This window comes from Amblyraja radiata, chromosome 4 (assembly GCF_010909765.2).
Source record: "Amblyraja radiata isolate CabotCenter1 chromosome 4, sAmbRad1.1.pri, whole genome shotgun sequence".
NCBI classification, from domain to species: Eukaryota; Metazoa; Chordata; class Chondrichthyes; order Rajiformes; family Rajidae; genus Amblyraja; species Amblyraja radiata.
In genome coordinates this window covers 54,637,082-54,657,836 of record NC_045959.1, presented here as the reverse complement: position 1 = coordinate 54,657,836, position 20,755 = coordinate 54,637,082, and the positions used below count along the sequence as shown (strand labels likewise).

General features: G+C 41.2%; 1 protein-coding gene across 6 annotated transcripts in view; it reads left to right on the top strand.

Moving 5' to 3' along the window:
* The window catches only part of vps13b (vacuolar protein sorting 13 homolog B), an 806,769-nt gene that overhangs the window by 112,350 nt on the left and 673,664 nt on the right, over positions 1–20,755 (top strand). For all 6 annotated transcript variants that reach the window (XM_033019455.1, XM_033019454.1, XM_033019453.1 and 3 more), the window contains exons 8-10: positions 5,598–5,872; positions 10,028–10,123; positions 13,358–13,480. In XM_033019455.1, coding sequence (XP_032875346.1) covers positions 5,598–5,872; positions 10,028–10,123; positions 13,358–13,480 — 494 coding nt within the window. The remainder of the gene's footprint in view (positions 1–5,597; positions 5,873–10,027; positions 10,124–13,357; positions 13,481–20,755) is intronic.

The window sequence follows — 20,755 nt, the reverse complement described above, 5'->3', positions numbered from 1 at the left end:
CAGAAAACAGTTAATAAGATACGCAAAAAGTTACTGTACCAGCTAAGAGCATTGGTGAAATCATACTGGCATGCAGGAGAATGCCAAGCTTGCAGAAATCAGTATTGGATAAATAGGATATTTTCAGGTTGCTAAGATATAATTAGTGGAGTGTCACAGGAATCAATGCCACAGCTATAAATATTTGCCATCAGTGTACATGATTTATGTGAAGAAACCAAGTGTATTGTAGCTGGATGTGTTGAAGGTAACCAGATATACAGGAAAACAAGTTATGTGGGGAAATCCAGATTGGAAGACATACAGTAATTACAGATTAAGGGATCAATGGAGATGAAGAGTCATAAATCTTCTACACTGCGGAGGTTTGGTCATTCAAGGCTAAACTAGATTTATCTTCAATTGAGAGGTCAAAAACGTTGTCAGTGAGGCAGGGAAATTAATCTGACGCCAATTAAACCATGAGAAGGGCAAATTGTAGGTTGGCCTTTAGAAGAACAGAATTTGGTAATAAGAGTAGAGTTGACTTGCTTCAATTATATTGGTCTGGTTGACACCTCGCCTGGTAAACTGAATAAGTCGGGTCTCTCTGCCAAAGGAGGGTGGATAAGAAAACTGAAAATCTAGTGTCTGTACGACATTGGGGTGATGTTGGACTGACGTTTTCCATATTATAGGATGTTGCTCCTACTAATATGCAAATGCATTTTAATTTCCGATGATACAGGGAACTGCAGATCCTGGTTGACAAAAAAAGACACAAAGTGCTGGAGTAAATCAGCAGGTCAGCCAGTATCCCTGGAAAACGTGGATTGGTGACGTTTCGAGTCGGAACCCTTCTTCAGACTGGGTTCTGAAGCCAGTCTGATTAATTTTTTTTACAAGGACCAATGAATTGAAAGAAACTTATCAAGGTTCCTGACTACCGATGTTCACGACTCAGGCTGCAGGCTGAGAGCCAGTCCATGGTTTCCATGGTGCACCCCACCCTGGACTCTTGGCTCACATTCGGTTCTAATGATTGAGCAAGATGCCAAACCATGAGGACTTTGGAACAATCAGATGCTAGATTATCAGAGGTTTACTTTAATTGCTATGTGAGTGTGCAGAATGCAGCATCACCAGATTGTCTCCTGAAATGACTGATTTGTAGTGTGCAGAGAGTTTGAGCAGACTGGTCTTAAACCATAGTCTTCGCTTGGGCAGCTTACAACCCAGCGGTATGAATATTGATTTCTCTAACTTTAAGTAGCCCTTGTTTTGTCTCCGACCCTCTTCCACCCTAGTTCTCCGACTAGTTTCACTATCCTGCTGATTAATTTTACTGATTCTATGCCTCCTTGTCACCTTCCCCTCAGCTAACATTTAACCATTCTACATTTCCTTGTCATCTTCTTCTTTGATCTGTCCCCTTCCATATCTCTTTACCCTCTCTCCCCTGATTCTCACTGAAAAAAGGTCTTGACTCATTCTTTCTCTCCAGAGATGCTGCCTGAGCCGCATCGTTACTCCAGTATTTTTGTGTCCATCTTTGGTCCTAAATTCTCTACGTTTCGTATTGTTGATTGGTATTGTTGGGACATAGAACAGAGTTTGACATAGTAGATAAGATAATGTATCTCCGGGCTGGTGTGCCGAGAATCAGTGGTGACAGTCTCAAAATAGGGTAGAAACGAGTTGAAATTTCTTCAGAAAATTGTGTCGTTTTTCGAATTTTACACTCTAGCAGCCTGTGGAGGTTCGGCTGCTGATTGTATTCGAGAAAGGGATCAATGGAATTGTAGGTATTAAAGGTATCATACATAATTAGTGTAGGAAAGATGTGCTGAGTTAAAAGAACACCATAATTCTATTGAGTGGCAGAGCATGCAAGAGCGACTGTATGGCCTATTCCTGAATTTTTGTTTTACGTTCTTAAGATCAGATCAGTCATTATCTTCTTCAATAGCAGAGCTGGCTTGATAGGTCAAATAAAAAAAATACAAAGAATCGAGTGTATAAATAAACCAATTGTCCTCCCAGGTTTGCGGCGGTCAATTGTTAGCCTTATGGGCTCAGTGGGCCGAAGGCCCAATTACCATGCTCAGTGAATGTTCATAATGATGAATGGAAACTACTGAAAGGAAACCAAGTGAGTGTTCATAATGATGAATGGAGTGCCTCTCGAGTTGCTGCCTTGTCATGGATGGTATTGATGTTCTTGAACTTTTTTTAGCTGCATTTAGACTATAGACAATAGGTGCAGGAGTAGGCCATTCGGCCCTTCGAGCCAGCACCGCCATTCACTGTGACCATGGCTGATCATCCACAATCAGTACCCTGTTTATCTCGGCAATGTTGAAGTATTCCATTATTGTTTCTTGGCATGGTCAGTGTATCAGCCATTAAATGACACACAAGACTGCAGATGCTGGGATGTGGAGCAAAAATCAAACTGCTGGAGGAACCCAGTGGGTCAGGCAGCAGTTGTGGAGCAAAGGTATTTTTGACATTTCTGGTCGAAAACTTGCATTGGGACTGAGAGTGGAAAGGAGAGGTGGCTGTATAAAGAGGTGATGGAGAGGGGTTTGGGGGGAGTTGGCAAGTAATAAGTGAATCAAGGTGATTGATGTCAGATGAAACCAGGTGGGGAAAGGGTAGACATTGAGTAACAGGGGTTGAGGAGGGAGTGGGGCAGATTGTAAATAAGGGAGGGGAGGCTTTCTGAAGCTGCCCAGTCACATATGATTAGTCACTCTTCGTGGCTTTGCTTTCCTTGTTGACAGCCAAGAGTTGTTACCAAGAATAGATTTATTTTTCAGTCCATCACCTCTTTATTTTGATTTATGTTGTGTAAAAACATTTCACTCCTGAGCCATTTGAGAGCCTTAGAGATTTTTAAAATGTGAAATGTTGGAAACTTTGCTGAAATTCAAGCATTTGTTAAGTAATATTCTTTATTTATGAAGATTCATCTTTATTAAATATTGTACATTGCATTGCATTGCGTTGAAGAATACATTTTCAAATCCTATGATCTTAATATACACCAAGTTTACACAGAGGGAGAATGTACATCTTGGTTTTCAGTTTGTTAATTTGAAGAATTGGAAGCATGACCTGTAATGGTTGAAGTGAGATAGAAGGTGAAGTCGGTGATGATGAGATTAGTGCTGTTGGGGAAGGGCGTAAATGGCATGGCAGGGGATAAGGGGAAGAACCCACTTGCTGGTCATACAGAAGAAGGATGGTATTCCGCTCCTGGTGGTACCTCATCTCCACGGGATGACTTGGCTTTATCATGCATCAATACTGCCAGAAATTGAATTTAATGCAGAGAAATGGGAGATGTTGCATTTCGTGAAGTCAAACATGGGCAGGACCTACACAGTGAACGGTAGGGCTCTGGGGAGTGTTGTGGAGCAGAAGGATCTCGGAGTGCAGGTGCATGCTTGGAAGGTGGAGTCGCAGGTAGGTAGGGTGGTCAAAAGATTTTGTCACCTTGGCCTTAATCAGTCAGAGTATTGAGTATAAAAGTTGGGAGTTCATGTTGCAGTTGTATAAGACGTTGGTGAGGCCGCATTTAGAATATTGTGTTCAGTACTGGGCATCGTGTATAGGAAAGATATTGTCAAGCTTGAAAGGGTTCAGAAAAGATTTACGAGGATGGTGCCGGGACTTGAGGGTGTGAGTTATCTGGAGAGGTTGAGTTGTTTGGGTCTCTATTCCATGGAGCGTAGGAGGATGAGGGGTTATCTTATAGAGGTGTATAAAATCATGAGAGAAATAGATTGGGTAGATGCATAGAGTATTTTACCCAAAGTAGGGGAATCGAGGACCAGAGGACATAGGTTCAAAGTGAATGGGAAAAGATTTAATAGAAATCTGAGGGGTAGCTTTTTCAAACAAAGGGCGGTGGGTGTATGGAACAAGATGCCAGAGGTGGTAGTTGAGGCAGGGACTGTACCGCCATTTAAGAAATGGTTGGACAGGTACATGGATAGGACAGGTTTGGAGGGATATGGGCCAAATGCAGGCAGGTGGGACTAGGGTCGCTAGGGCATGTTGACCATTGTGGGCAAGTTTGGCCAAAGGGCCTGTTACCACTATTTCCAGCTGTATCACTCGATGACTCTTTGACTCTATCCACAGGAATACCGTGCTCTGCCAGTGTTGCAAAATCATCTTGTCTTGCTTCTGCTGAATTCTAAGCTTGCACAGAATACTGCATTCACTCCTTTTCCACCTTCCCATCAACTCAACTCAGAGCTGAAAACTCATAACTAACAATGTTAGTCTTAATCTTCCAGTTTAGCTTCAACTTCAGCTTCAGCTTTAACCTGGTTAGCACGCAACAAAAGCTTTTCACTGTACCTAGTACACGTGACAATGAACTAAACGGAGTGACCTTGTGTGGACTGTGGGTCCTGGGCCTAGCATAGGGCCCAGAGGCTGCGGCTTGGGTTTAGTGTAGATAATGCAGTGCAGGTTCACTAGCTTAATTCCAGGGATGGCGGCACTGACATATGATGATAGAATGGATTGACTGGTCTTGTATTCACTGGAATTTAGGACGAGAGGGGATCTATAGAAGCATATATGATTCTTAAGGGATTGGACAGGCTGGATGCAGGAAAAAAATTCCCGATGTTGAGGGAGTTCAAAACCAGGGGTCACAGCTTAAGAATAAGGGGCAGGCCATTTAGAACTGAGATGAGGAAAAATGTTTTCACCCAGAGAGTTGTGAATCTGTGGAATCCTCTGCCACAGAAGGCAGTGGAGGTCAATTTACTGAATGTTCTCAAGAGAGAGTTAGATTTAGCTCTTGGGGCTAAAGGAATCAAGGTATGTGGGGTAAAAGCAGGAACGGGATACTGATTTTAAATGATCAGCCATGATCATGTTGAATGACGGTGCTAGCTCGAAGGGCCGAGTGGCGGTGCTGGCTCGAAGGGCCGAATGGCCTACTCCTGCACCCATTTTTCTATGTTTCTAAACTCAAACAAACTCAATTCCAGTCTATGATGCTGCTTCTTCAGCAGCTGAAGCAAAAACCCCCTATGAAAATCTAAAACCAGAAATAAATACTGAAAACGCTCAGCAGGTCAGGCGTTATCTTTATTTTAGAGATACAGTGTGGAAACAGCCTTTTGGCCGACTGAGTCCGCTCCCACCAGCGATCACCCCATTCACTAACATTATCCAACACACGAGGGACAATTTCACAATTTTTCCAAAGCCAATTAGCCTACAAACTTGTACATCTTTAGAGTGTGGAAGGAAACTAGAGCACCCGATAAAGCCCACGTGGTCACAGGGAGAACGTACAAACTCTGTACTGACAGCAGCCATGGTCAGGTTCGAACCCGGCACTCTGGCACTCTACCGCTGCGCCGTTGTGCCATCCTCAATGGAGAGAGAAACGGGTTTATGTCACAGCATTAAAAGTCAATGGGAGAGGTACATGGTTAGGAAATATTTAGAGGAATGTGGGCAAATAGGACTAGCTTAAATGGGACATCTTGGTCGGCATGAATGAGTTGGGCTGAAGGGCCTATTTCGTACTTTACAACTCTTTGACTCTAAACCACACTGTGTTTGTGTCTCTCTCTCGCTAGGTGATGAATCTGAAGTTGGGATTCAAGGACAACATGGAGTACTGTACCAGACTGCAGATGTACAACAGTTTCTTCAGCAACAGGATGACGATCAAGGATGGGTATCTTGGGCATGGTCCCTTGTTCCTGCGCTGGTCAGTTCTTCTGAGGAGGGAGAGGAGAGCTACGAAGTAGATGAAGATGGCATTAAAATAAATCTGCTGCGATCATTGCCTCCCAAGGATCCTGTGGTTTCAGTGGGATTCTACTGCACCAAGGCATCAGTCACTTTTAAGGTTTGTGAGAACCAGGCAGTAGTCGACAATTATTTGACACGCATGTTCTCTGATACTTTAGTATGTTAAAATATTGATGGAATTTTTGATCATTTTTGGTTGGGTATTAAAATGTTAGTATGATGTGGTAGCATGTTGAATTCTTTATGGTTGGTTGGGTTACTCCAGCATTTTGTGTCCATCTTTGGTATAAACCAGAATCTGCATTTCCTTCCAACACATTTTAAACAGAGTGTTTAAGAAGGAACTGCAGATGCTGGAAAATCGAAGGTACACAAAAAAGCTGGAGAAACTCAGCAGGTGCAGCAGCATCTATGGAGCGAAGGAAATAGGCAACGTTACGGGGTAAGGGTTTCGGCCCGAAACGTTGCCTATTTCCTTCGCTCCATACATTTTAAACAGACTTTGTTTTCCTACTAAATTGACTTTGTTTGCTTTATGATCAACTATTTAATGTGTTCAGACATCTACTTTGTCCTGTCTTGCTTCGAATTTGTTGACTGCTACAATGCTGTAAATCGTCAGCCTGTAATTTCGAGACCTCTCTCAGAAGTCTGCAAATGAGGACGATTGGCAGAAGCAAACAGAGCTTATTAAGTCACCCAGGGTTCATGGTCAGTATTATAGGCAGACCAGCTTCTGACATTATGTTTTTAAAACTATTTCAAGAAATTGTGAAAACTAAAGTTCCAGGTAATCCCAATTTCCCTTTTACATTATGCTCGTTCTTGCATTGATTTTGTGCAAATTATGGTGAGAAACTACTGCGTTAGAATGGAAACATGCAGTCAAAGTATATTCTTTTCGAGACACAAGAAACTCCAGCTGGATTCTCGAGTGAAAAACAAATAAGTGGGTCAGGCATTCTTCTTGAGATTTTTATTAAGTCACCATTATAATGCAAAGAAACAATGGCTTGAAATATCTTTCACACTCCCAGTATGACATAGTTTTTCAATAAGGTCAGTGTGTTATAATGAAGGAAATGTAGCATCCAAAACTGAACACAACAAATCTCCCCACAAGCAGAGTTAAATGATCAGGGTACTGCAGCTGTGTTGCAGTTAATGACTCGTAATCCTACTCGGTGTCAGTCTTGTAGCCTGGTATTTGAATATCTGCATTTTCAGCGTGGGCTAATCGATAGATATTAAAAACAAAAAACCTATGTTATTTTGTCCGCCATTGTCAAAAAAACAGATTGAATAGGATCTGTGGAAGCAAAGGAATGACTGACCAGGGGATCAATCGTGCTGCCAGGGGATGTGGTGGAAGCAGATACAATAGGAACGTTTAAGAGGCATTTTGACAGGCGCATGAACAGACAGGGAATGGAGGGATGATTACTATTTGCAGGCAAATGGGATTAGTTTAAATTGGCAACATGATCAGCACAGACATCGTTGGCTGAAGTGTCTGTTCCTATGCTGTATTGTTCTAAATAAATTAAACCCTGTCATCTTCTTTCATCTGTTTATGGAAGACATAGCGTGCTGTGTTGGTTTAATACAAATTAAAAATTGTAGCAGCTGGAAAATTGAAATGAAAACAGAAATTGTTGGAAACACTCAGCCGATCAGGCAGCATTTCTTGAAACAACGGTGACGCAGCTTTAGAGTTGCTGCCAAGGACCTGGGTTCGATCCTATGGGTGCTGTCGGTACGGAGTTTGTACGTTCTCCCTGTGACCTGCGTTGGTTTTCTCTGGGTGTTTCAGTTTCCTCCCACACTCTAAAGACATGCAGGTTTGTAGGTTAATTGGCTTGGTTAAATTTTAAATTGTCTATGTCCCTCGTGTGTGTAATAATAATAATAATAATAATGTCTTTATTTATATAGCACATTTTTAGTCAACTTGCATTGACCCCAAAGTGCTTCACACAATTACTTCCATACAGACAGGCAAAGGTGGGTGAAGTGTCTTGCCCAAGGACACACACAGGCAAAGGTGGGTGAAGTGTCTTGCCCAAGGACACAACGACAGTATACACTCCAAGCGGGATTCGAACCAGCTACCTTCCGGTTGCCAGCCGAACACTTAGCCTATTGTGCCATCTGTCGTCCTATGTAGGATAGTGTTAGACTCTGTGGGCCAAAGAGCCTATTTCCACGCTGTATCTCTAAACTAAACCAAATTGTTTTACCTTTTTGGGTGATGGACACAAAATGCTGGATCAACTCAGCGGGCAGGCAGCATCTCTGGAGAAAAGGAATAGGTGACTTTTCGAGTCAGGGGAGAGGGAAACTGGAAGTATGAAAAGGCACAGAACAAATCAAATCCAGCGCCAATGACCAAGAAAAGGTGGAGCCCACAATGGTTCATTGTTGGCTGTGGAAGTGGTGATAACGAAGGAACAAGAACAGTGCTGCCTGACCTGCCAAGTGTTTCCAACATTTTCTGCCTTGAATTAATGAGAATTTTGAAATAATGAAACATGGGATCGGTGTAGGATTAGTGTAAGTGTGTGTTTGATGGTTTATGTTGGCTCGGTAGGCTGAAGGGCTTGATGTGTCTGTGACTCAGTAATATTTTATTGAACAATCTTTTATCATGTGTGGGTAAACAGCTGCAGCTTTTATCATGTTATTCCTGTAAAAATTAGGCAGTAAGACATGGAGCAAAATTAGACCATTCAGCCCATCGAGTGTGCTCCATGATTCAGCTGTGGCTCGTGTATTTTTCCCCCTGAATTCCATTCTTCTATCGTCTCCCCGTAACCTTTGACGCCCTTCCTAATCAACAATCTCCACTTTAAAAATACCCACAGGTCTCCACGGCCACCTGTGGCAATTAATTCCGCAGATTCACCACACTGGCTAAGTAGTTGAGCATCACCATGTGAATTGTTCAATTTGCCAAAATGCCTGTTCTGGAGAAGCAGATCTTGAACAGTAGCTTCAGTAGTAGCTGTTTAAAATAAAACCCTGAAAACTACAATTGGGAAAGGATTGAGATTTTAACCTAATTTAGCAAAATTGAAATATAATATTTTATTGTGAACTAATTTCAGGACCTCTCAATACATTTTTAAATTTATCTTGGCATTTTGTTCAATTTTTATTTAATATGTTAAAGGTTTCCAGCTGTAATGACATAATATTCACAATGCATGATTACCAATCCTCAACTAAACTAATAATCATGCCAATTTTCAGAAGTATTACTTAGCAATTGTTCTAATTGCCCAGTAAAAAAATTTGAAATTAATTTACACTTAACTTTGGAACAGAAATAGTCTCACGTTGCTGCCTTATTGTTCTATACTGTTGAGATCTCTCCAGTATAACAAGATGCCAAATTAATCCTACTGTTGATTTAATAATGCTTAAAATTGTTCTTCTAGATTGAGTTCCTCTAATCAATTAATTGCTTTCCGCTGAAATAATTGCTGACAGATGAAGCTAGTTATGTTATGCATAACTCTTTACCTTATGGCATATTAACATAGCTATGTAAAGCCAACATGTGTAACATGAGTTACACAACATGAGCAATGGAAATGGATTTGTAATGAGAGCTGTGGGTATTTCCATACTGTAGGAATGAATATTGCTTCCAATCATGACAGTATAATTGAGATAACTGTCAAGGGTGAGTTAACCATTGGTAATTGTTTGGAATCTGAATTCAATTTGACAATTTCTAAAACTTCTTGCTGATTGATTATGAAATTCTGTAGCTAGATGCCATTGGTTCAGATTTAACTTTTGAAACATAGAAAAAATATCCATGTTAGCATCTTTCCCTCAAACCTTTTACAGTTGATTTGCAAGACTGCAAGTTTTTTTTAATTTTCACATCCAGTTGCATAATTATTCAGTCAAATAAAGATATGGACTTGACAGTGATGAAGGTATTTGACCAGCAGATGTAAAGAAATTGTTAACATGAGAAGTTTAACATTAACCTTATGTTCAAAATACATGTCATTATCTAGATGTGATTAAATCATAGTCAACAGTGAGACTTATATCCTGATGTGGATAATAATTTGCAGCTGTTTTTCTGCACCTGTTTCCTGTGTAATAACAGAATTTGGTTGAAATGTAAAGACTAATTTGTCTGCAGCAATTTTGTGTATTGAGATGACAGGTTATGACTATTTATTGCTAATATGCAATGTATTTGAAATGAAGTATTGTCATTTCATTACAGTTGACGGAAATGCAAACAGAGAGCAGCTACTATAGCCCTCAGAAAGTTAAATCAAAAGAAGTGATTTGCTGGGAGCAAGAAGGAACTACTGTCGAGGTATTTGCCCAAAATAATATCAAAGCTTCCTGTGATAACACTTTGTCAGTGGTTTACTAATTTTGCATTTTCAATGTGCATGTATTCAAAACATCTTTGCAAGCGTTTTCTAAAATGCATATGTGAGAAAAACAAAATAACTTTAATTGATATTTTGTGGAAGGACTTCCATTTAATGAACTGACAAATATGCAGAAATCCCTTTGTAAAAGTAAGCAAGTGCCAAATAAAATCTATTGTTTCCATTAAAAGTATGTGTACTGTTCTCAGTTGGCAGTAATATCTGCATGAAATAGCCAAGACTGAAGTAATTATTATCCTTTCTAACAGCAGATTTCCATTATATGTTGAGATAAGGAGGCTGAAGCCTGGCCTTAAAATTAAATCTACATTTATATTGATCATATTTATGCAAAAGTTCAAAGTCATAGTTTGGATGAGTCTATGTATTATTTTCATGACTTACAGTATAGGAATAACATTTTGACTAATGATTTTATTAAAAATTCATGTTCTTAATTTAATAATTGATTTATTTAAGTGTTGGCTAATAGCCAAATAAATTGTGAACATCAGTGCAACTTAGTGAATGTCTGATGAGCCGACTCTCTTAATCTAAAATGCTTGTAAATATTTCAGTAAAAATATAAAGAAAAAGGTCGATTGTGTGGTCCGAAGAATGTACTATTTGGGTTGTATCTAAACTTTTCCGAAGGCGCCAGAAGTATCCAACTTTTTCCATGATCTGCGCTGGTTTGTCACGCCAAGTCAAGAGAGTTTTATTGTCATCTGTCCCAGATAGGACAATGAAATTCTTGCTTGCTGCAGCACAACAGAATATGTAAACATAATACAGAACAGGAGATGAAAGTTCAGTGTGTCCAAATACCATAATCCATATATATACACAATAAATAAACTGATAAAGTGCAATAGTAATAATATACTGTTATTGTTCAGAGCTTGTTTGATGTTGTGTTTAATAGCCTGATGGCTGTGGGGAAGAATCTGTTCCTGAACCTGGATGTTCCAGATTTCAAGCTCCTGTACCTTCTTCCTGATGGCAACGGAGAGATGAGTGTGTGGCCAGGATGGTGTGGGTCTTTGATGATGTTGGCAACCTTTTTGAGGCAGCGACTGCGATGGATCCCTTCGATGGTGGGGAGGTCAGAGCCGGTGATGGACTGGGCAGTGGTTACAACATTCTGCATTTCTTTTCCGCTCCTGGACGTTCAAGTTGCCGAACTAAGCCACGATGCAGCCAGTCAGTATGCTCTCTACTGTGCACCTGTAGAAGTTCGAGAGAGTCCTCCTTGACATACCGACTCTCCGTAATCTTCTCAGGAAATAGAGGAACTGATGTGCCTTCTTTATAATTGCATCAGTGTGCTGGGACCGTGAAAGATCTTCGGAAATATGCACGCCCAGGAATTTGAAGTTTTTGACCCTTTCCACCATTGTGATATAAACGGGATTGTGGGTCCCTATCCTACCCTTTCCATAGTCCATAATCAGTTCCTTGGTTTTGCTGGTGTTGAGAGCCAGGTTGTTGTGTTGGCACCATTTGTTCAATCGGTCGATCTCACTTCTGTACTCTGACTCATCACCATCAGTGATTCGTCCAACCACAGCAGTGTCATCGGCGAACTTGATGATGGAGTTCGCACTATGTCCGGCTACACAGTCATGAGTATAGAGCGAGTTCAGCAGGGGACTGAGCACGCAGCCTTGAGGTGCTCCCGTGCTGATTGTTATCGAAGTTGACACGTTTCCACCAATACGGACAGACTGTGGTCTGTGGATGAGGAAGTTGAGGATCCAATTCAAAAGAAGTCGAGGTCAAGATGGTTTTATCATATATTTACTTGTGGCTATTTGATGAGGTACTTACTATCTGCTCATTATATTATAGTCTTCCCAGGAACTCTTGACGAAAGAGAAATGCTAGTTAAATGGGAGCAGTTAAGTACTGAGCCGCTAATGGATATAATTTTCAAAGGTTTCAAAGGTCTTTTATTGTCACATGTACCAATTAAGGTATAGTGATATGCGAATTACCATACAGTCATACGGGGAAAAAAAGCAACAAGACACACAATTACATAACATCCACCACAGCGGATTCCCCACATTCCTTACTGTGATGGAAGGCAAAAAAGTCCAATCATCTTCCTCTTTAATCTCCCGCGGTTGGGGCAGTCAAACCATCTGTCGGGGCGATTGAAGTTCCCGCAGCCGGCTGTCGAAGCTCCTGCGTCGGGTGATCGAAACTCCCACGTCGGGGCGGTCGAAATGCCCGCGTCGGGACAGTCGAAACTCCCGTGGCTTGGAGTTCCCGAAATCGGTCTCTGACCAGAGACCACGGACTCCATGATGCTAAGTCTGCAAGCACCCACGGTTGGAGCTCTGAGATCTATCCGTGGCAAAGGGATCGCGAGCTCCGCTATGTTAAAGTCCCATAGGCACCCGCGGAGGAGCTCTCAAAATTGGTCTCCATCAAAGGCCGTCAACTCTTCGATGTTAGGCCACAGTGCGGGCGGAGATACGATAAGGAAACAAATTGCATCTCCATCGAATCAGCATTTTGGTTTTAATTCATTTCCAATATCCTGATCCCAAGGAAAAAGATCTAGAAAAGGTTTGGTAGAATCTATGGGGGAACAAGTTTGACGATCTGTGTGGAAAGGAACTGTAGATGCTGGTTTATACTGAAGATAGACACAAAATACTGGAGTAATTTAGATGGTCAGGCAGTATCTCTGGAGAAAAAGAAGAGGTGACGTTTCGGGTTGGAACCCTTCCGTCTGAAGAAGGGTTGCAACCCAAAACGGCACCTATTCTTTTTCTCCAGAGATGCTGCCTGACCCACTGAGTTACTCCAAGATTTTGTGTCTAAGCTTGAGGATCTGCAGGGCAAATAAATGTCTTATTTTCTTCAGGACAGCACTGTGATTTGTGTCTATGAATTTATTATTGAGTTGAGAAATTATCGTTTTGAGTATGGTAACTAATTCTTATTGAGATATTACTTTTAACGCTCATTTATGTTGAATACTTTGGGTGTACTATATTCATTCAACTATATTATACTGTATATTTAATTAAAAAATAGGGTATTATTTTTCACTAATTCACTTGCTGGGATGTTTTAGAAAATTAAAATAGTTTTTTTTTCTTTTTCACACATAGCATTTATTATTTTAATCTGAATAATGTATCCTTTTATTTGACAAGGTGCTGCTGATGGGAGAACCTTTCTTTGATTGCCAAATGGGTTTCGTGGGCTGCAAGGCTTTTTGCCTCAAGGGAATAATGGGTGTAAAGGATTTTGAGGAAACTGCAAACAGAACTGAAACCGTAAGTAATTGAATCAAACTTTATTGTTTGGTCGGTATTATAATGCATCTTTATAAGATTTTTGGAGGAAAATATTATTAACAAAGGGTTGTTGGTGTTAGGAAGGGAATTGCAAAATTTAGGGCTTGGGTGGATAGCGAACGTTGAATTTGGAGGATTATGAGTTTGTGGGGAATGGCAAAGCTCAAAGCAGTCACTTGAATCGGGAAGGGTGAAGAAATGAAGACATAAGTGAACTCATTGTTTGGAGAGCATTAGAGTCCCCAGCTTCATAGCCTATTAGAAGTCTGATTGAACCCAACATAGAATTGGAAAAAATGTAGTTATGGACTTGACTACACCGTGGATGTTTTGATTGTAATCATGTATAGTCTTTTCGCGGACTGGATAGCATGCAACAAAAAAGCTTTTCACTGTACCCTGGTACAAGCGGCAATAATAAACTAAGCTAAACTAGATATCAAAAGCATAGCTCTGTGTCAGATTGCATGCTGGAGTTTTGAATGGTCGGCTTTATTTTCCAGAGAAGGATAGAAGGGCTGAGCACGAAACAGAGCTTGATGTGGAAATGGCCTTGGCTTTGGAATAGCCACATTTCAACCACAGCAAAGGCTGGATGTTGGCAAACTGTCCAACAACTGGGGAACAGAGAGAGATGCAGAACCAGAGCTGGCTATCAGTGGATGGAATTTAATACAATATATTCAAAATATGTCACTGAGGCTCAGGCCTTTGGGAGAGAGAATTGCACCATGGGAACGATGAGAAAGCTTTGACATCGATTGGATATGTAATAGTGGATTCCAGAAAAGTCACTCCCTTAGCTCGAAAATAGTTGTGAGACTTTGAAAAGTATAATAAGGTTGACTAACTGAGCAGCTGCCAAGCATTTTAAGAGAAAGACTGAGCTTTTTCATTGCCCAGTTAAATTTTCATTTAAAAGCTGCATGAGTACTTTTGTAACATTGTCGGCACCAGATATGTGGAGAGTGTACTTTGTGTATTGTATGCAAAAACAAAGAATTTCACTGTGCCCAGGTACATGTGACAATATAGTATAATTGAATCATTGAATTAAGGGACTTCTCTGGAGAGAATCAAACACACGTGGGGAAGATGGATACAAGTTTAGAAGACTAATTGAAAGTGTGGATAAAAGGGGACCAGATTTGTGGGTTATTAGATGGAGAGAGGATTGAGGTATTAATTATTTTGCTGGTGATTATAGTTTTGAAAGATTCACAGGCAGCATTATAAAGTGTGAACACTGTCTGCTTATGTGGTGGTAAGGAAGGGAAGTTGGGATAATCAACAATACCGTGGAAATAAAGTGAGAGAGCTGAAGATATACCTCATTTTCTGAGCAAAAACTCACATTGCTGGAGGAACTCAGCGGGTCAAGCAGTATCTGTGGAGGGAATGGACAGAAGACGTTTTAGGTCGGGATCCTTCTTCAGACTCCAGTCTGAAACGCCTGCCCATTCCCTCGCCAGGTGCTGCCTGATCCGCTGAGTTACTTCAGCACTTTGTGTTGTGCTCCAGACTCCAGCATCTGCAGATCCTTGTGTCTCCATTGTACCTCATAGATTGTGTTAGCATGCAGAGGGTTTGAGAGGAGATGAGATAGAGAGTTCGGGTCAAGTCAAAAGAAGGGCTTTGTCAAAGCAAAACAAAATTCTGGAATAACTCACCGTGTCAAGGAGTGCAGGAACAGAAACAGCATGAAACTTTCAGGTCAACTTTTCATCACAACTGGAAAATTTAAAAAACAAGTGTCTTTTTGGTTGGAGAGAGTTAGTTAGTTAGGTTAGTTTATTGTCACGTATACTGAGGTACAGTAAAAAGCTTTTTCTTACATGCTATCCAGTCAAACAAAATGAATACAATCAAGCCATCCACAGTGTATAGATGCATGTGTAGAAGGGAAGTGCAGATGTTGGTTTATACCAAAGATAGACACAAAGTGCTGGAGTAACTCAGCGGGTCAGGCAGCATCTCTGGAGAAAAAGGCAAGTGTACAAATAAAGGGTACATCATGTAATACAAGATAAAGTCCGATTAAAGATAGTTCAAAGGTCTCCAATGAAGAAGATGAGAGGTCAGGACCGCTCTCAAGCTGGGGGAGAGGTAGAGGGAATTGAGGGATAGAAACATAGAAAATAGGTGCAGGAGGAGGACATTCTGCCCTTCGGGCCAGCACCATCATTCATTGTGATCATGGCTGATCGTCCCCAATCAATAACCCATGCCTGCCTTCTCCCCATATCCCTTGACTCCACAAGCCCCTAGAGCTCCATCTAACTCTCTCTTAAATCCATCCAGTGACTTGGCCTCCACTGCCCTCTGTGGCAGGGAATTCCATAAATTCACAACTCTCTGGGTGAAAACTTTTTTTCTCACCTCAGTCCGAAATGGCCTCCCCTTTATTCTAAGACTGTGGCCCCTAGTTCTGGACTCGCCCAACATTGGGAACATTTTTCCTGCATCTAGCTTGTCCAGTCCTTTTATAATTTTATGTTTCTATAAGATCCCCCCTCATTCTTCTGAACTCCAGTAAATACAAGCCTAGTCTTTTCAATCTTTCCTCATATGACAGTCCCGCCATCCCAGGGATCAATCTTGTGAACCTACGCTGCACTGCCTCAATCACAAGGATGTCCTTCCTCAAATTAGGAGACCAAAACTGTACACAATACTCCAGATGTGACTCACCAGAGCCCTATACAACTGCAGAAGAACCTCTTTACTCCTATACTGAAATCCTCTTGTAATGAAGGCCAACATTCCATTAGCTTTCTTGACTGCCTGCTGTACCTGCACGCCAACTTTCAGTGACCTGTGTACAAGGATGCCCAGGTCTCGCTGCACCTCCCCCTTACCTAACCTAACCCCATTGAGATAATAATCTGCCCCCTTTTTTTTGCCGCCGAAGAGGATAACCTCACATTTATCTATATTATACTGCATCTGCCACGCATCTGCCCACTCACTCAACCTGTCCAGGTCACTCTGCAACCTCCTAACATCCTCTTCACAGCTCACACTGCCAACCAGCTTTGTGTCATCCGCTGTGCAGACCAAAAGTTATCAAGGTAATAATTTATATTCAATGAAGGGATGTAGGTTTCATGAGCCGAGCCAACATTTAATGGCCATCCTTAATTTTCCATTTTAAAGTAAAAACTAATTTATAAAACTATAGATTGAATAGGATAAGTAGAAACATAATGAAATAGAAGGGTACATCAGTCTGGTCAGCTTGGGTTGGGGGAGGATGCAACCGTGGCTGAATGGGTAGCCCTGACCTTAAACAGATGCTCTCCTGATTCATAACCTGGAGCTGCTGCCTCACAGCCGTAGAGACCTGGGTTCGATCCTGATCTTTGATGCTGTTTGTGTGGAGTTTGTGGGACCTTGTGGGATTCCTACGAATGCTCTAGTTTCCTCCCATTTCCCAAATATGTGGTGGCTGTATGTTAGTTGACCACTGTAGATTGCCTCATGTGTACAAATTGGGGTAGAATCCGGAGGTTGTTGGTCATCATATGGGAAGATTACATTGAAGGGAAAATTATTGGGGGAATTATATGGATGTCAGAGTTGTATTGATTTGATAGACCAAATGGCCTCCTTCGTTATCACAAGGAAATAAATGTGTTACTGTTAATCATGAGCAACAAAATATTGTGTTGTCGAGAATCCAGTTTATAGCTGCTTTGCTACGAAAACATATGTCTTCATCTTCACAGAATGCCGGAGTCATTGTGGCCAACTTTGCTAGTCAATATTAAAATTGAAAATGCAGGAAATGCTCAGCAGGTCAGGCAGCTTCTGTAACTGGAGAAACCATGCTGATTGATTCCAGGAGTTTCTGTTTTAATTTCATATTTCCAGCACCCGCAGTAGTCCCCTTCTACCAGTCATAGCTGCCGTTGTGTAAATAATTCAGTGCAGAGCAGGACAAAATATTCGGGCAGTTTTTGGAAGAAGATACCTTGGGGAATCTGTTTGCTATTCACTTATATGTCTCCTGCAGGAAATTGAAGGTTTGGCTCTCGATTTAACTAGGTATAACTGGATATTAAATAACAGCATGCAATTTAGTTTTATTCGTAGATCCATGGACGTTCAAAAGAACTTGTCCTTTTTAAAGTTCCGTCAAATTAATTAGGTGCTTAGGCATTTTGCGTTTTCTCATGGCAATATAACATCAACCATGATGGTCAATAAACAGTACCACCACTTATAAATACTCCCCCACTGCTGCCTTCTTCCCCCCACACTCACCAGTGTTTCATTTAAGCATGCAGCCTACAGCAGTCTAACTTAATAGGTTAATTTCATTGCAATAAAAACTCTCGCTTATAAAGCTCAGGGGAATACAAGTTAATTTTTAAAGAAAAAAACATAAATTAAATCTATTGATTTTGAACTATTTATAATCAGTTTTGACTTTATTATGCCTTTAGTTTCATTTAGTTTATTAGTGTCACGTATACCGAGTTACAGTGAAAAGGTTTTTTGTTGCATGCTATTAAGTCAGCGAAGACACTTTTCATGATTACAATCGGGCCGCCCACAGTGTAGAAAAATAAAGATTTAAAAGAGGAGCGATTGTAATGAATGATTGGCGATTCTCTTCTGGGACCAGCATGCAAAGAGTCACTTGACTTCAGTGCCATCTTGCCATGGAGAATATGAAGTCCAATAAAGTCTGATTAAAGATAGTTAAAAGGTCTCCAATTAGGTAGATGTGAGGTCAGGACTGCATTCTAGCTGATGTGAGGACTGTTCAGTTGGGAAGAAACTGTTCCTGGATTTGGAGGTTTGCCAAAAAATGTGGTTTCAGACCACAGCAGTTGGTAACTTGGCAGGATGTCCTTTCTATTCAATTCCCAATACTTTATCCTTTCCCATAATTTATTTTCCTCTGAAAATTGTATTGTTGGTTATCCTACCAGGTACAGTAAAAGCAAAAAAAATCCTCTTTCTGAGGGGATTTGAATTATAAAACAGTGGAGGTTCAATTACTGGGATATTCTCCAGGCTTCCTTTTAATGGGAAGGACTATGAGGAGCAAATTTATAGACAAACTGTACAGATGGTGCTAAATCCATAGGGTAGCAATAATGGGGAACATCATTTATCAAAATCGAGACCAGAATAGCAATTATGTAATAGGCAAAGAGGGATAGGAGTTTCTGAAGTTTGTTCCAGAGAACTTTCTTTAATGTTATGTTTCCGACTCAACAACGAAGGCAGCATTGCTGGACTTGGTTCTGGGAAATGAGCCAGATCAAGCGGGACAAGTGTCAGTGGGGGTCCATGCAGGAAATTGATCGTATGATTGAGTTAGAATAGCAATGGAAATGGATATAGATCATGAAGGTAAAAATAGTAAATTCAAGAGGGATCAATCAAGGAATGAGAACTGCTCTGGTAAAGTGGAAATCAAGTCCAGGAAGCAAATATGTACTTAAATTATAGGAGGCTGTTCAAGTAGGACAGTTTCAGCTGCAGCCTAGGTATGTTCCCAACAAGGAGAAAGATTGGAAAATTGAACTCACAGCTCCATGGAAGAGAGGAAGGTAGAGCAGGAAAAGCCGGCAGATGCTTGGATGTTGGCAGGAGTGAAAATCAGGCTCATTAAAGAAAATTAAAATGGAAGGCAAAGAGAGGTCATGATAAAAGATTGGCAGAAAACAAAAGGAAAGCCATAAGTACCCCGTGGATGTGTTTAGAGGCGAGATCAAAACCAAAATGTACTCATGGAGATAAAGTACTTTGCATCAGACCTCACCCAGTGAAAATCAACAATTGAAGAGGTAATTGGGAATTAAAAATTGAGAAAGGGAAGATGCTGGAAAGGTAGGAGAATGGATTTGAGAGGGAAAGATAGATCAGCCATGATTGAATGGTGGAGTAGACTTGATGGCTGAATGACCTAATTCTGCTCCGAGAATGAATATGAAACAGAGCATCAATTAGCTAATAACTTGAAATAAAACAGAAAACGCTGTAAATATTGAATTGAATTGACAAACACCAAGTCCATCAGTCACCCATTCACTTTTTGCTGGTGCACCCCTTTGCCTCCTAACCCGGAGGCTCAGCATCTCCTGTAAAATCAGATTTCTCTGAACCTTTGCCAGGTGTAGTAACTCAGCGTACAATCATGTAGGTAATTTGCCAGAATGTCGCTATAGAATCTATCCTTCTGCTGGACATATGGAGATCACGTGGGGTGCAATAATGGACGCAACACTACCTGACGGTGTTATTTCTGTTATTCCTGGACTTCAGCACTTGGCAATGAAAGTTCTGCAAACTTTCACCCCAATAGTGTTCAGTTTTGGTCCTCATTAAGATTCTCATTAAGCTGTAAAGAGTGCAGAGAAAATTTGGACTTCAGACTTTAGGGTTTCCAATACTAGTGTAGTTTAGAGATACATTGTGGAAGCAGGCCCTAAGATCCACCAAGTCCACGCCGACCAACGATCACTCGTACACGAATTCTGTCTTACACACGGCACGGTGGCGCAGAGGTAGAATTGCTGCCTTATTGCGCCAGAGACTCGAGTTTGATCCAGATTACAGGTGCTGTCTGTATGGAATTTGGCTGTTCTCTCCGTGACCTGCGTGGACATACGGGTTTGTAGGGTAATTGGCTTGGTATAATTGTAAATTGTCCCTAGTGTGTAAGTTAGTGTGCAGGGATCGCCGGTCGGCGTGGACTCGGTGGGTGGAAGGGCCTATTTCCACGCCATATCTCTAAACTAAACTGAACACGAGGGGCAATTTACAGAAGCTAATTAACCTACAAACTTGCATGTCTTTGGAGCACCCGGAGAAAACCCACGCAGTCACAGGGAGAACGTACAAACTTCGTACAGACAGCACCCGTAGTCAGGATCGAACCCGTGTCTTTGGTGCTATAAGGCAACAATACTGCTGTGCCACTGTGCCGCCCTGCATTTATGAGGATGTTATCAGGACTCGAGGGTCTAAGCTACAGGAAAAGGTTGGGCAGGCTACGACTTTATTCCTTGGGGCGTGGGAGACTGAGAGGTGATCTTATGGAGGTGTATAAAATGATGAGGGGATTAAATAGGATGAAGGTGTAGCCTTTTACCCAGGTTAGGTGAATCAAGAAATAGAAGACATAGTTTAAGATGAGAGGGGCAAGATTCAATAATACCCGAGGGACAACTTTTTGACTCGGAGTGTGGTGGGTATATTGAATGAGCTGCCAGAGAAGGTAGTTATGGCAGGTGC